The sequence below is a fragment of the Schistocerca cancellata genome, chromosome 5 (assembly GCF_023864275.1).
Source record: "Schistocerca cancellata isolate TAMUIC-IGC-003103 chromosome 5, iqSchCanc2.1, whole genome shotgun sequence".
NCBI classification, from domain to species: Eukaryota; Metazoa; Arthropoda; class Insecta; order Orthoptera; family Acrididae; genus Schistocerca; species Schistocerca cancellata.
This window is the reverse complement of record NC_064630.1, coordinates 589322580-589337307: the sequence shown is the minus strand read 5'-3', so window position 1 is coordinate 589337307 and position 14728 is coordinate 589322580. Positions and strand designations below refer to the sequence as shown.

The window sequence follows — 14728 nt, the reverse complement described above, 5'->3', positions numbered from 1 at the left end:
AAACAGCACGTCGACCTCATAATTAGATCAGACATTTTCTAGCCATCGAATCATGGAAACAATTGTAATAGAGAGAAAAAAATAAATAATGTTAAAAAAATGAACGACTACCCATCTATCTGTAGTGATTTGCTCCAACGACGAAGCAATCATTTCGAACTGTATGAGTTTGGTTTGGTTTGTGGGGCGCTCAACTGCGCGGTCATCAGAGTCAAATTGTATGAGTTGTTTATTCAAGACCGTATTTTATTAGTTTATATTTTTTCAACCGGACTTCGTATGAAAATTTCCCAGATAACACATCATTAAATATCCTGAATATTTTTTAATAAATAAAAACAGAAATACCAAAATGTCGAGCATCAAATTACCGAAATGAAATTAGTAGCAATAAAATCATAATAAATGATCAACCTATTAATTTAGAGCATTTTAAAAGGCGAGGTAAAGTAAGGAATGGGGAGGGTTTCAGTTATACCCTCTCACTAGCTGTAAAATGGAATGATTTCAGGAGACCGTGGAAAATCCAAATCAGGATTACTGGGAGATGTACAGCAGGCATACAACTGTCGTAATTACTGTCTGACAAACCGGTATAGTTCTCTTAAACTGACTAAAAATGGACCTAATTTGGCTAGCAGAAACCGGGACACCTCTTCAAGCTAGAAAAAAGTGAATTAACTAATGGAAGTATTTAGTATGTGCTGTGATTACTAGAGGCTATGGTTACACAAAAATAAGGGACCTTTGAAAAATCGTCGCCTATTTGTTTGACCGTATCGCGCGCTAACACTGATCTCACAATTGCTGTTGATTTTGTTCTGTCCAGCGTCACATTTTTGCTGCTCCAGAATCATTAAAAAGTGCGGAGCTTAGCGTACAAGTACAGTCCACTAATTTTAAACACATATGATATTTAACTGTATGATAATACTTTGATAATTCTGCTGCTGTTACTAATTTGCTTTTGTAAATGAATTTGAAACAAATTAAGTGTCCATTTTTTAAGTGCTTGCAGAGTACGCGTTGGATTGACGCTTTACACCAGGTAAATAATCTTTAATAATCTGCTGTTCCCCTATTTGGAATGGAAACGTATCACAAATTACACGTTCTACTTCATACCCACTTCTCTGTCGTTTCACGAAGAACCGTTCTTTCTTCAGATTTTTTTTTTTTGAATTAACACTACCCCGTTGGCATTTGAGGTCACTTGAAACAGTCGAACATTTCTATAACAAATTAGCTGCTACACAGAGAAACAGAGAACCACATTAGTGCAAAGCTTAAACTGAATTGACATAAGGGAAGATAACAGAAACTCAGCAGCGTTACTGTGAAAAAATACCCGTTAAGGAATTCAGTCAGCTGCGATAATAAAAGCTTTCGTTATTTAGATTGAGAGCGGGAGCTGAGATATAGATCTACGCAAGACTCTGGACAAAAATTTGTAGTGTGAGAATATTCCTTTGAAATAAAAAATCCGGACCAACTGCCTTCCCGAAAGGAATGATGCCAAACAATGCACTAGGAAAAAAATAAAGAAAACGAGGGTGGTTTGATAAGTCTGGTAAATTTCCGTGAAAAAATTGAACATTTTCATTGCGCCTTCATAACTGTTTGTCGTCTCGTATAAAGAATTTCAACAACATACAGCATACAGTTTATTGTTGTCAGCTGTCTGTATTTGTGTGTCGGCTACGATTGAAAAGGGAAAGAATCGAATTTCGTGCTGTTATTAAACATTTTCATTTGAAGGGCTCGACAGCTGCACAAAACAAAACAGAATTGGACGAAGTTCAGGAGGGCTCTGCACCATCATTAAAGACCATTTATTTTGGATTAATTAATTTAAGCACCTAAGACGATGCGCGTTCCTGCAGTCCAATTGAGGTCACTACAAAGGATGCCAGTGACAAAATCAATCATATTGTAGTGCAAGACCACCGTAAAAAATTTCGTGAGATTACTGAGACCGTAGGCATCTCAACTGAGTTAGTACATGATATTGTGCACACAGAATTGTCTGTGAAGCAACTACGTGCGATGTGGAAGTCAAAGACCATTTTTGTCACCTGGTAAGGTGATGGCCACAGGTTTTTGGGATTCCCAAAGAATAATCCTCGTTGTATACTTGGAAAAAGATAGAACCGTAACTGGATCCTTTTATGCTTCATTGTCGGATCGTCTGAAACTTGCATTGGTTCAAACTGGTACGCAAGAAATTGCTTCTTCACAGGATAATGCGCCATTCCACACATCAGCGATAACAGTAGCGAAGGTGCATGAACTAGTCTTTGGATTGGTCCCTCATCCACTCTATTCAACAGACTTAGCTCCAAGCGACTTTATTCTGTTCCCTAACTCGAAGATTGCCGGGAAGAAATTTTCATCAAATGAGAATATAACAGTTGCAGTCAAGAGTATTTTGCAGAGCTTGACAGAAACTATTTTTCCGATAGGACGAAAAGGTTGGGGGATTGGTGGACGAAGCATACATCCCTAAATGGAGACCATGTCGAGAAATAATGTGAGTTAAAAAAAGGAAAATTTACAGTCTTATAACATCCACATATTTAAAAAATTCTATGCCATATTGCGGCTTGAAACCTGCAAATGATTAACACAAGCTTACGCAGAGTGTTATTCGAGTCAGTAATAACGTCTATTGACTTTTTTATTATCAACGGCGGTCACAATCCAAGAAGTGCGTTGTTATTTTTTACATTTATATTTAACAACAAAGTTGTACGCCTAAAGGTATACCGACCAATGGTGTCCAATAAGAAAGACAAGTCAGCGAATGCGAAAAATATGCAGTTGGGAGGGTACTGAAATACTGCTCAAAGAATAAGGAGCATGCCTGCAACGAGTGGAGCGAACGAAATAGGTGTTGTGGCAGCTGTTGCTCATAATTCACGTGTTAGCTCCAGGGAAATTACGTGTGCTTCTGGAATAGGATAGCCTGAGCGCTTCACATTTTGCTTGGAAACAGTTTCCATCCGTAACACGTTTTATTTCACCAGCACGTCAACCAGCGCAGTTGTAGAAGAATGGAATTTTATCCCTAGATTCTGTTGCGACATATAGACAACGAACTCTATCCTCAGAGAATTCTCTTTTCCGAATCATGGAAAGCTGAATGTAAGAAATATGCATTATTAGCCCGCTGAGAACCAGTACTGGATGAGGCAGTGGAATGCGAACGTTTGGTGCGGTATTATTCGAAATTATGTGGTGGTTGGTCTTTACTTCATTGAAGAAACCTTAATAGGTAAAAGATAGAGAAAATTTCTTCCCGAAGCACAGATTAAATTTATAAAGAGTTGCAATTACGTCTTTTAGATAACTCTTTTACGATACAAATCGGAATTAAAAGAACCTTGAGAAATCCACGACTTTCTTCTCTATCACCCTGCCGTGCTATTCTAGTCAGCTAGTTTTCCTATAATCTTATAGTAATAAACTATCATGTTAATACACATAAACAATAAAGCGCAATAGTATCAATAGTAGATGCTCAGGGTAGCCTTGTTTTGTAACTGCGGAGATTATCTGGTCTGCTATTCCTTAACAGTAATATGGGATTTTATTTACAACCGATTCCTCTTTTGCCTTTAGTAGGATGTCAATAGGATCATTCTATAGCTGTCATCATTCTCTTTTACATCGTAAATCAATTGCTTACGAAATTGTTAGTTATCGTGAATACCTTTGCTAGAATCAATTTACGTGTAATTATTAATTACATTCCTAATATTGGTCCTACATAAGTAGTGACAATTGTACTGCAATCGTCCTTTTATGACGAGATCAATAATGCATTCAGAATCGCTGTAGCTAATTTGTAACTAACTTTACACTTTTTGGCGAATATTTCAAGTATTCGCATTTTTATATTGCAGAGAACATCGTAAACACACAGGCACCGCAATACAGTATTTCATACGAAGACAAGACCGTGACAGTTATCACAAGTCACTTCCTGTGCGGGAATCACAGCAATTGGGCGAGAACCGGACACTGGATGGCGGTGACTCGTGGAAGTTTTGGGCGGTCCAGGAGTCGTGCTAGGATGGCCGAGGCGCCGGCACGGTAGCTCAGCGTGTTCGGTCAGAGGGTTTAGCTTCCCTCTGTAATAAAAAAACTGAGTGAACGGATCAACAAACAACCTGAACGAGTGTCACCGGACGTCCGCCACGAACACATTAAAAAAAAAAAAAAGGCTGGGTCCGAGTCCCTGTTAGGTACAAATTTTCGATGTCACCAACACAGTGTGTAGCTCCAGTCTGATCGTATTCGCAATTGTAAATACATTTCTCGCGTTCACATATCAGCGCTGATATTCTCTCTCCATGCTTGTGTCCCTTGCGAGAAGGCACGCAGACCGCATAGTTAATCGTTATTGCCTTCCAGTTCCCGTGTCTGTCTCTCTCTGTTTCACTTGGGTCTAACTGGAGCGCCCATCAGCCTGGCGTGGCAGCTCCGTGCAACAACACGGGATTCCTCATTGGACAGCAATCGGTTTCACGTTTAAAGCAGATAAACCTGAAGTCCTAAATGTTGTAGTTACGCCAAAGCTACTAATCGGAATATGAAGAGTGAAACGCTGTTGAACGCACCTGTCTTAGAACTACGATGCTAGCAGCGAAAATTAGCTCTCCCTGAAAAAGCGAAGCTAATATCAATATCTCTGTAATTACTACATCTATGAAAAGAGACTTTACGTCATTTAGTGGGCTATTTTTCACATTTAATTGGAGCGAAAGAGAATTACGTTGCTTTAAACGTTCCGTAAATATTTGAGAACAACTTAGCTGAAGCATCCTGTTTATCAGGACGATGTAGAAATGGTAGAAATTTATTGATGCTTTAAAAGAAAATGAAGAAGACCTGGTCATTATTGCTTCTTTAAGAGTAAGTGGATGTCCACATTATCGTAGGCTCCGACAGTATCAATAAAAAGGGGTCGTATGTACTTTTTCCTAATGAAGGCCTCTCTGATTTCAATAGAGCCATGCTATTTTGTGCTGTCACTTTTCCTAAACGCGTATTGAAATTTAGATACTTTATTATTAAATTCGGGCTCAAACGTATAACTGATTTTCGCTATTCTAAGGTACTGCTGTTACATGAAGTTAAAGGAGCTGGACGCAACGCTGAGACCAACTATAAGTCCTATCCTGGCCTCAGAAGATGTATTACGATTTGGATGGTGCAACGCGGAGGCAAAACTTAGCACTATAGTAGGTGAGTCAGGAGAAACGGAACATGCTTTGAGGGGTGATAGAGGAGGTGATCCTCAAACAAAAACGTGTTATGGACATATGCCCTATCCCGAATGGTTTCCGAGATGGAATTCCTTTAATGTCAATTTTGTACATTTTTCTTGAATACCTCGAAAACCACGGCCTCTAGCGAAAACGTGTCCCAGTACAAAATTAAAGTACATTAAATTTACTACAAAAAAGGCCCTATTCGTTTTTTCTCTAGGGCTAATAATTTGAGGGAAGAGAGCGAGAGAATATTCAAAATCTCGCGTGACGCGCATGCACTGTAACTTCGTTAGTTTTTGTAGGACAGTTTGAGGTAATTTCTTGACTTGACAGACCAAAAAGTCTGGCATCGAATTGTTCGTTTTGAATCCCTCTACACTACTTTGACACGTTGTAAACAATGAAAATGTACTGAATAATACAAAAAAACAATGCAGATTAAACGTGTTCTCGGAAACCATTCGGAATAGGGCATATGCCCAAGTGAAATGTTCTGCTCAGAATCACCAATACTATCTCTCCTCAAAGTGTGTACCTTTCTTCCTGACTGACCCTGTAAAATTTTTCAGCAGCAGCGTTTTTAGCTAGGTTAGGGAGCTTGTGAAAAATACGTAGAATACTTCATAAGGACTCTGCGTGGATATGTACAAGAGATTATATTTAAGGCCTCTGCTTGTTCTTATGGTTCGAACTTTCATCCGGATTACGAGGTTCGGGAGGCCTAACTATCATTTGGGCTGTCAAAAATCAAATATCCTTTCCACGCACGGTAGGGTGTAGTCCTTGGCACATACTTCCATACTTCTTTCACAGTTCAATATGCCGCAGAACTCGACCCTACAGTCCTTTATTTTCTTTTTGAAGAAACTAATCTCTTCATCTCTTCTTTTAGATTCTAAGTGAGGAGGTTCTGATTGAGAGTTGCGTCAAGACATTTCCTGTACGATTACTGTTATGAAGCATTCACTGTCCCGCCGTACAGTCTGTCTCCTTCCAAAGAAATTCATCGGCTCTTTCTTTGCGATACATTTTCCATCTTCTTCCTTCATGGGCGACGTCAGACAAATCGATACCTTTGCGTATTTACCAAGCCGTTTGACTCTGTGGATACTAATTCGCTGAATAAATCCCGTCGAGGCTTCTAAATGTTCTCTTCGGCAAAACTAACTTTACATTTGTAGGCGTGGAGTGCGAGAACCCAGAGAAATTTCAGTGCGAAAGTGATTTGATCCCGTGGGATGCGATGAAAATTCCAACTGGATATCAGCGAAAACTCAAGAGCGGACAGCTTTAAACGTGAAATGTAGAGCCGGTGGAGCGGAGTAGGGACTAATGTTGGTATTTAGTAAAACTAAAGCCTACCCAGAAGGATTTCACTCCTAGTTAGCTCAGATCACTTGCTCAAAATCAAGTGCGCAAATGGATGCGAAGATATCATCCTCGCAAGTATGCGACATGTATGGCTTGTGATATTTAATATGCACTTATGAGGTTGATGAGCCCACATCCATTTGCGCACACATGGAACTAGCTAGCTGTCCTTAATAAATTGTTCTGTTAAACGAACAGCCTGATGTAAATGATGTTGCTAGTTAAAATATCTAGCAAGAGGTGAATTACTCGACAATTCTTCAAAGAGGACGCATGTTTGGGCAATCACTGATCGCATACGCGTTCCATTTCTTGAAGGAAACTAAAAGTAAGATGAATACTCACACAGGACGACTGTGGACTCTCCAACCGTGTAGGTGGGACCACCCGCTGCCTCCTGGGCAGCATTGGCTGCGTCACCCAAGGCTTGCTGCGAGGATAAAAAAACAGGACTGTTGTTTAGTATTAAAATACAAAGATGAATGCTCTCGCTGTGAATTTATTTATTTTTATTTACATCTGACATAAGATTTAAAATGAATGATGAACGTAGGAAAAATTGCTCACCAGTGTTTCCCAGTTATCAGGCATCTCAGCAGTGTAGCTCCACGGGTAGAGTATATACTGCAAAGAGAAAAAAATTTGTTTTTTCATTGTTTGGGAAAGTGCACGCAGAATGTGATACTATTGAAAAAGACAAGAGCATCTCTTCAGTCAACTAAGTATCTCGAAAAGGACGCATCGTACAAAAAAAAATTTCTAGATGAAAAGTTAATTTTAGTAAAGGGAACATCGGTGTGGGCTCCACCTGGCCACCTCGTAATCGCCCCTCCTGCGTGGGTTGGGTCAATTTTACATTTTTACTGCATATTTGGATTCTACGCCAAAAAATACGTACAGTGCACTCAATACCATTGTTTTCCATTCGTGGTAGATGGCACTATAGTGGGCGTATACAAAATGTGCCAGTTTTTGCAATTAAGAACCGATGCATTTGGTTCTACACTTCATTTATGATGTGAATGTGAACCTTTGTGCTTTAACGGTTGATATATTTATATTCGAAATGTACTTAAATGTTGCAAATTTGGTCGTACAGTTAGCCGTACCGATGTCTGGTTAAAAACTGCGTTTTGTGTGATCTAGGAACAACAACGGGGATGTAGTAGTTTTCTGTTTCCATCGGGATGCTTGATGTCTGTGAGTCCCCTTGCCTCTCGCCATCGGGATGCTTGATTGCAGTGAGTATCTATGGCAGGTGCGCCTGACATTATCACTTCAAGGACATTTTACGTAATTACTCGTACAATGGTTATGGTTTGTCTTCAGCCGGCAGCCGCGTAGTGGTCATCCCGATGGCGGCGTTCGAGGGCAGCCACAGAAATCAAGCATACCGACGGTTAGGGAAGTCGCCACAATCAACCGAGTAGAATCATGAAACTAAATTACCATACAAGTACCTTATTTGCCAGAAATGTCATTGTCAAGCCACAATATTTGTACTGTACAATAACATTTGCAACACTCAAGTAACGTTTGAACAGCAATATAAACCGTTAGAATACAAAGGTTTACATTTACATCGTAAATAAGATGTGGAATGAAATGCATCGGATCTTAATCGTAAAAACAAGCACATTTGATATTTGTTGATTATAGCGCCATCTACCACGACTGGGAAACAATGATTTGATTAAACAGTAGAATTTCTACTGCTTGCCTGCAACTCGCCTAATCTCTCCCCATTTGAGAACGTTCGGAACATCATGAGCAGGGTCCTCCAACCATCTCGGGATTTTAACGATCTAACGCGGCAGTTGGGTAGAATTTTGCCCGACGTCCCTCAGGTGGCCACCCAACAACCCTGTGCCAAGCCTAGCAACTGCTTGCATAAGGGCCAGAACTTAAACAACGCGTTATTGTTTTGCTGAATTTGTGAAACTCTTTATCTTGAATAAATCATCGACTTTATCTGAAAATTTAACCATTTGTTTGTCACTATATGTACGTCATATCTATCGATTTAAGTCTTATTCGGATAAATGGTTCAAATGGCACTATGGGACTTAACTTCTAAGGTCATCAGTCCCCTAGAACTTAGAACTACTTAAACCTAACTATCCTAAGGACATCACACACATCCATGCCCGAGGCAGGATTCGAACCTGCGACCGTAGCGGTCGCGCGGCTCCAGACTGTAGCGCCTAGAACCGCTCGGCCACTACGGCCGGCTCTTATTCGGATAACTCCTTCGTGGTGCGTCGTTTGTTTTGTGTTACAGTGTACGAGGGTTATTCATTAATTGACCTCCGATTGGCTATTAAGAATAAAATGCTCGTTTTCTGATGGCGCTTGCCTGGTTGGAAAGGGAGACTTTGAAGGTCATCTAACGTCTGTCATCTCTCTGCGTTCGTCAGTGTGTAAACCTCAAGCGATAGTAATGGGCGGTGTTATTGGGTCTCTCGCCATTTGCGACGTGCGTTCTGTTATTCGCTTCCCGCTCAGAGAAGGAGTCAACGACGCCAAGATTTATCGTCTATTGTGGCGTGTGTATGGGGATGGTCCTGAATATGACGGTGTTGTGAAGGGTCGGTCCAGAAAATTCAAGGCTGGTCGCCCAGAGTACATGCTGAAAGTGAGGACGACATTCAGAATTGAATCATGAAGTTGTACAAGATGTTCACGAAATGACGCGTGCATTTATTATTTCCCATCTTTCTGACGATGAACCTTAGACTTCAAGGAAAACCCTCTTTAAAATTGTCTCAGGGAGATTAGGTAACCATAAGTGTTGTGTGCAGTGAGTACAAAAATGTCTAATTGATGTTCCATAAAGCTGAAAGGACGTGTTCGGCCTTGACGTTCCTTCAGCGCTACCACGATGGAAAAGAGGAATTTCGGAACAGAATCGTGTGGGAGAAAGCGGAGGGTGCAGTGTTTCAATTCTGAAACTAATAAATAGTCCAAAAGTGGGTGCACAATTAGCCCTAAAAATTCGAGCACACTGCAAAATACTGGTTACAGTTTTCTTTGTAATCGCCAAGGACTTTTGAGAACAGCTTTCATGAGAGCAACGCGTGGGAATATTGTGATATCACAGGTTTATTGTGAGATTCTTACAAAACTCGGTAGGTCAATTCAAAATCGGTGCAGGATGATTACCGAAGGAATCGTTCTCCTTCATGGCAATCCACAACCCTATGTTGCGAATCGAACAAAGGAAAAACTCGGGCTTTTAGGCTGGGAGATTTTTCAACACCGCTCTTATACGAGTAGCTCGGACTTGGCACCAAGCGACCTTTATCCTTTCTTCAATATGAAAGATGGGCTGACTTCTCAGCACGACCAACGGTGATCTCAAGGACGCTGTCAACAATTGGCTGAAGCACCAGAAGGAACCATTCTTTAATCAAAGCATAAGCTGGTGTCACGGTACGACAAATGTTTGAATAAACAAAAGCCAAACGAAATTAAAATTAGTGTAAGCAGGGCTATGCGCGAAGCGTCCAACGAATGCGAAAGTAAAACTCTAGCTAATAACTTGACGGAAAATCATAAGAAGTTCTGTCTTTAGTTAAATCAGAAAACCGATCGAAGGGATGTGTCCAGTCACTCAACAACGACATTGAAACAAAGAATAACACGGAAAAAGCATCTTTTTTTTAAAAGTTGTATCAGAGAGATCACACTGTGATCCCTTTTTAAATCGTCACACAAACGACAAAATGTCACATATAGAAATAAGTGACCAAGGGAGAGAGAAGTAACTGAAATCGATCATCAGAGGAAAGGCCACTGGACCTGACGGGATACCAATCCGATTTTACGCAGAACTTTCCCCTTTTCTAGTAGCAATGTATCGGAGGTCTCTTGAGGAGCGAAGCGTTCTTAACGATTAGTAAAAAGCGCAGTTCACTCGCGTTTTCAAGAAACTTGTCGAAGAGGCGCACAAAACTATACGCCTACACCTCTGACGTCCGACTGTTGTAGGATTTTGGAACATAACTTATACTAGCGTGTCATGACATTTCTGGAGACCGTGAAGCTCCTCGAAGACAACGAGGGCCCTGTTCATCCACGAGATACAGAAAGCAGCAAACACAGGCACGTACGTTCCTTGATTTCCAGAAGGCGTTCGATACAGTTGTGCACTGTCACCTAACGAATAAAACACGAATGTACGGAATATCAGACCAGCTATGTGATTGAACTGAATAATTGCTAGCAAACACAACACAGCACGTCATTCTGAATGGAGAAAAATCTTCAGAAGTAAAAGTAACTTCGAGCGTGCCCCACGTGAATGTTATAGAACCGTTACTTTTCAGAATATATCTAAATGATTTAGCAGACAATGACGGAAGTTCCATTAGTCTTTTCGCGGATGATACTGTTATGTACAGAGAACTTGAAACACTGGAAAATTGTAACGAAATGCAGACTGGACTGTACAGAGGCTCGACACTTGATGCAGCATAAACAGATGTAACGTACTGTGAATATGTAGACAAAAGGAGCCTTTTTGTATGATTAAAAAATTACGGAACACTCACTGTAAGCAGTTACTTCCATACGTATCTAGGAATATGCGTATTGCAATTTGAAGTGGAACGACCACATAAAATTAATTGTGAGTAAGGCGGAAGAATCTTCAGAAATTGTAGTCCATCAACAAAGGAAATAGCTCACAAAACACTCGCTCAGCCAGTACTTCAATATTAAACTTCCTGGCAGATTAAAACCGTGTGCGAGACTCGAACTCGGGGCCTTTGCCTTTCGCGGGCAAGTGCTCTATCAACTGAGCTACCCAAGCACGACTCACGCCCCGTCCTCACAGCTTTAATTCCGCCAGTTGCACTTGCCCGCAAAAGGCAAAGGTCCCGAGTTCGAGTCTCGGTCCGGCACACAGTTTTAATCTGCCAGGAAGTTTCATATCACCGCACACTCCGCTGTAGAGTGAAAATTTCATTGTAGTACTTTAATATTGTTGATCATTATCCGTACCAAATGGGGCCGATAGGGGAAATAGAGAATATTCAAAGAAGCGGAGCACGTTTTGTTACAGATTCATTTAGCAAGCGCGAAGGCGCACAAAATGCTCAGCAAACTCCGGTGGCAGACGCTGCAACAGTCACTCTGCATCACGTTACGGTCCACAGTTAATGTTCTGAGAGTGTACATTCCTCGAAGACTCAACCAATATATTGCTCCTTACTACGTCTATCCCGCGAAAAGATCATTAAGGCAAAATTAGAGAGACGCGAGCCCACAGGAGGCTTACCAGTATTCATGGTAACGGCTAGCAATGGTAAAAATTTTTGTTGTATTCTGCTTCCATCATTTTGCCTTAGTCTCAGGCAGTGGCATGAGCGGTTACGTAAACTACTCCACGGTACTTGTTGGCGGCTCGCACCTGCTATTAGCTGACGTAGGGACGCCACCACGGTGTTGCTGAGTGAGGGACGCCAACTTCCTGCCACAAACCCGTCAATGGGAGGACTCGATGTTGTCACGTGAGGTACGCAAGAGTGTCGACGAGGTAGCGGCCACAACAGCGGGTCGCTCTCTTGCTTGCCAGCTTCCTTACCCACCAGTCCTTCCTATTGAGGGTGAAATGCTCTTCCCGAACCATGTACGGTTCACTCAGCAGCCGTAGCCAGTTTCCGTGAATACTGTACCCCTTTGCTGCAGTTCTTGGGAATAAAACCCATTTTTCTTTGAATCCCGGCATTTTCTTTGAATCCTAGCATTTTCTACGTGTAGGAAAACCCTCCCGGATGCCCACCTGAGCTCCTGATACTATCTTGACCATGTACACCAGCAGCCTCCCTACCCGCGAACCTTAAGCGATGGAATGGAAAAAGGGGGAAATGACACTGATTCACAAAGTACACTCCGCCACGCACCGTAAGGTTGCTTTCGAAGTGTAGACGTACACGTGAATGTGGAGAAGTAAACATCTAAGTATAGTTTGGATATAAAAATTTGTCAACTTCTCCCTTTTTTATAATCGGAGGTTAATTTACTAATAGCCCTCGTACAGTATTGTTAGATAAGGAAGTTTTGGTCACTTACGGGGCCGTAGCTGTGGAATGAAAGGTAAAGCTGGATGCGGCTGCTGTCTGCCAGGACATGATCCCTCAGGGCCCTGGTTTCAGACTCGGAGAACGCTTCCGGGCCGGCGTACGTCTCACTGCAGGGGATTGAACTGGCACCAACCTCTGAAACATGTGTGACGGATGTCAAGTGAAATTTCACAACGTCGTTTATGTATTGAAAGTCATTGTGTGCATCCATGACAATTTCAGGTAAACGTAGATCATAAACTATCTGCAGATCTCGAAAAATAATCTGTTGAAGCTATATCCGATGAAATAGCACGAACGGAACGTCTAAAGTTGAAATGTAGGATAACAATGAGGCGAGTAACCGCTCATCTACAATATGTCTCCTCAGTGAAGCACTGGAAACTCGATTAGAGGACCCAGATTTTTCAGCAGCAAAGAAAGAAATTTAAGTGATAATTATATAAAATATAAAACAAGCCTAAAATTTTAAACATTATTATCTTCTTACCCATCCAATGGAAATCATAATTTCTGTTGCCATCGACACCTACGCACAGAATCGACTCTGTAGATCGGGTCTTCCTCCACATCCGTTCCTGTAACATTCAGAGCAGTTATGGAAATATATTACAATGACGTAACCTTGAGAACCAAGAATAAATGATAAAAATATACAGAGAGGCTCTTTTTCCACAATGTGCTCTGTTCTGTTGTCCATTGTCTGAAACGTTTGGATGTGTCAAGTAAATTCTTCATACAATATAATTATTTAAAAAGAGATTTACGTTAGGTATTTGCGGAATTCCAGTATGGAGGTTTCAACCTTTCTTACATGTTTACCGCAAACGGGGATAAAATGTGTATTTAGGTATGTAAGCTGCATAGTTTGCAGGACTGCATTCAGATTTCAAGCAAAATGGGTACCGAGTCACTAGCGCAATGCTTTCAAATGACAACAGCTTGTGTCAAAATGTGCAAGCGTTGGAACTACGGAATATGGATACAGTTCTGAATTAAATACAACAGTAATTCGAGAATTTGCTGGATGCTAAGAGGAATGAAATAAACTTAAAAAGAATGTTAAACTGTTGTTTGAGCGATCTTCTTTTACGTGAAGTATTTTTAGTGACTAAATAAAATCATTTTACTTGTTATCAAAACGTCTTCATCTTTATTTTCAAAGCATTCTCACTGTGCAATTTATTGTCTACTACCCTTATGGAACATATTTTCCGTGTTAGTTAATTATCTGATTGAGATTTTAATTTGGGGAAGCGTAGTAAAGGAGTGAGGGACTGCTGCAGCAGAAGGTAAACAGTAGAGACATGAAAACGTAGTTTTTAAGCAATTGTTTCACTTAGTTTTTGCGTCACGGTAGGTTTGTAGATGTTTAAGAACTTGGGGCACTGACGCTCTCCGATTTGTCAAATATTGTTAGTTTCTCTTACGACAAGAGGAGTCTCATAAATGACATAGACCGTGAAGTTAGGATGATGATGTTGCAATTTATTTCCGTCTCTGTGTGTTGTTAAGTTCTGACGTTGTTCTTATCCTCGCCCCTTGCTTTGAACGCTGATTGTTGATTCCCATTCATTTCGTCTTTTCTGATAAATGATGCTTGATACCATGCTAACACTTTTTTCGAATGCTACCTGTTTAATGATAGAGAGTTGTAATGCGCACTCATTGAAATTAAAGGCAATTTTACGCAGATTACCGATCTTCAGCAGCAGACAAGGATCCTTACTAAGCTGCAATCGTTACAGAATGAACATTCACTCTAGAATAATCACTTCCTTAACAGAGTTTTCGTTGTTTCTATTAGCAGTTAGTTAATTACCAGCTGAGAAACCCGTCATTGCCCCGGTATTTATTTATTCCAGTCTTCTATTAGTCCATCGTCTCCTTCCCCTTCACTCTGTATATCTTCTTCCTCCTTTCTTCGTACATTTTCTCCTTTCCCCTCTCTCTGTACACCTGCTCCTTTGCCCTCTTCTCCTCTTTCTCCTTCTC

The 14728-nt window shown here is 40.9% G+C and overlaps 1 protein-coding gene across 1 annotated transcript in view; it reads right to left on the bottom strand.

Moving 5' to 3' along the window:
• LOC126187697 (carboxypeptidase B-like) overlaps positions 1-14728 on the bottom strand; it is a 72682-nt gene that overhangs the window by 273 nt on the left and 57681 nt on the right. The window contains exons 5-8 of the mRNA XM_049928939.1: positions 13224-13311; positions 12723-12868; positions 7215-7271; positions 6993-7077 (exon numbers count right to left, since the gene is read on the bottom strand). Of these exons, the coding sequence (XP_049784896.1) occupies positions 6993-7077; positions 7215-7271; positions 12723-12868; positions 13224-13311 (376 nt within the window). The remainder of the gene's footprint in view (positions 1-6992; positions 7078-7214; positions 7272-12722; positions 12869-13223; positions 13312-14728) is intronic.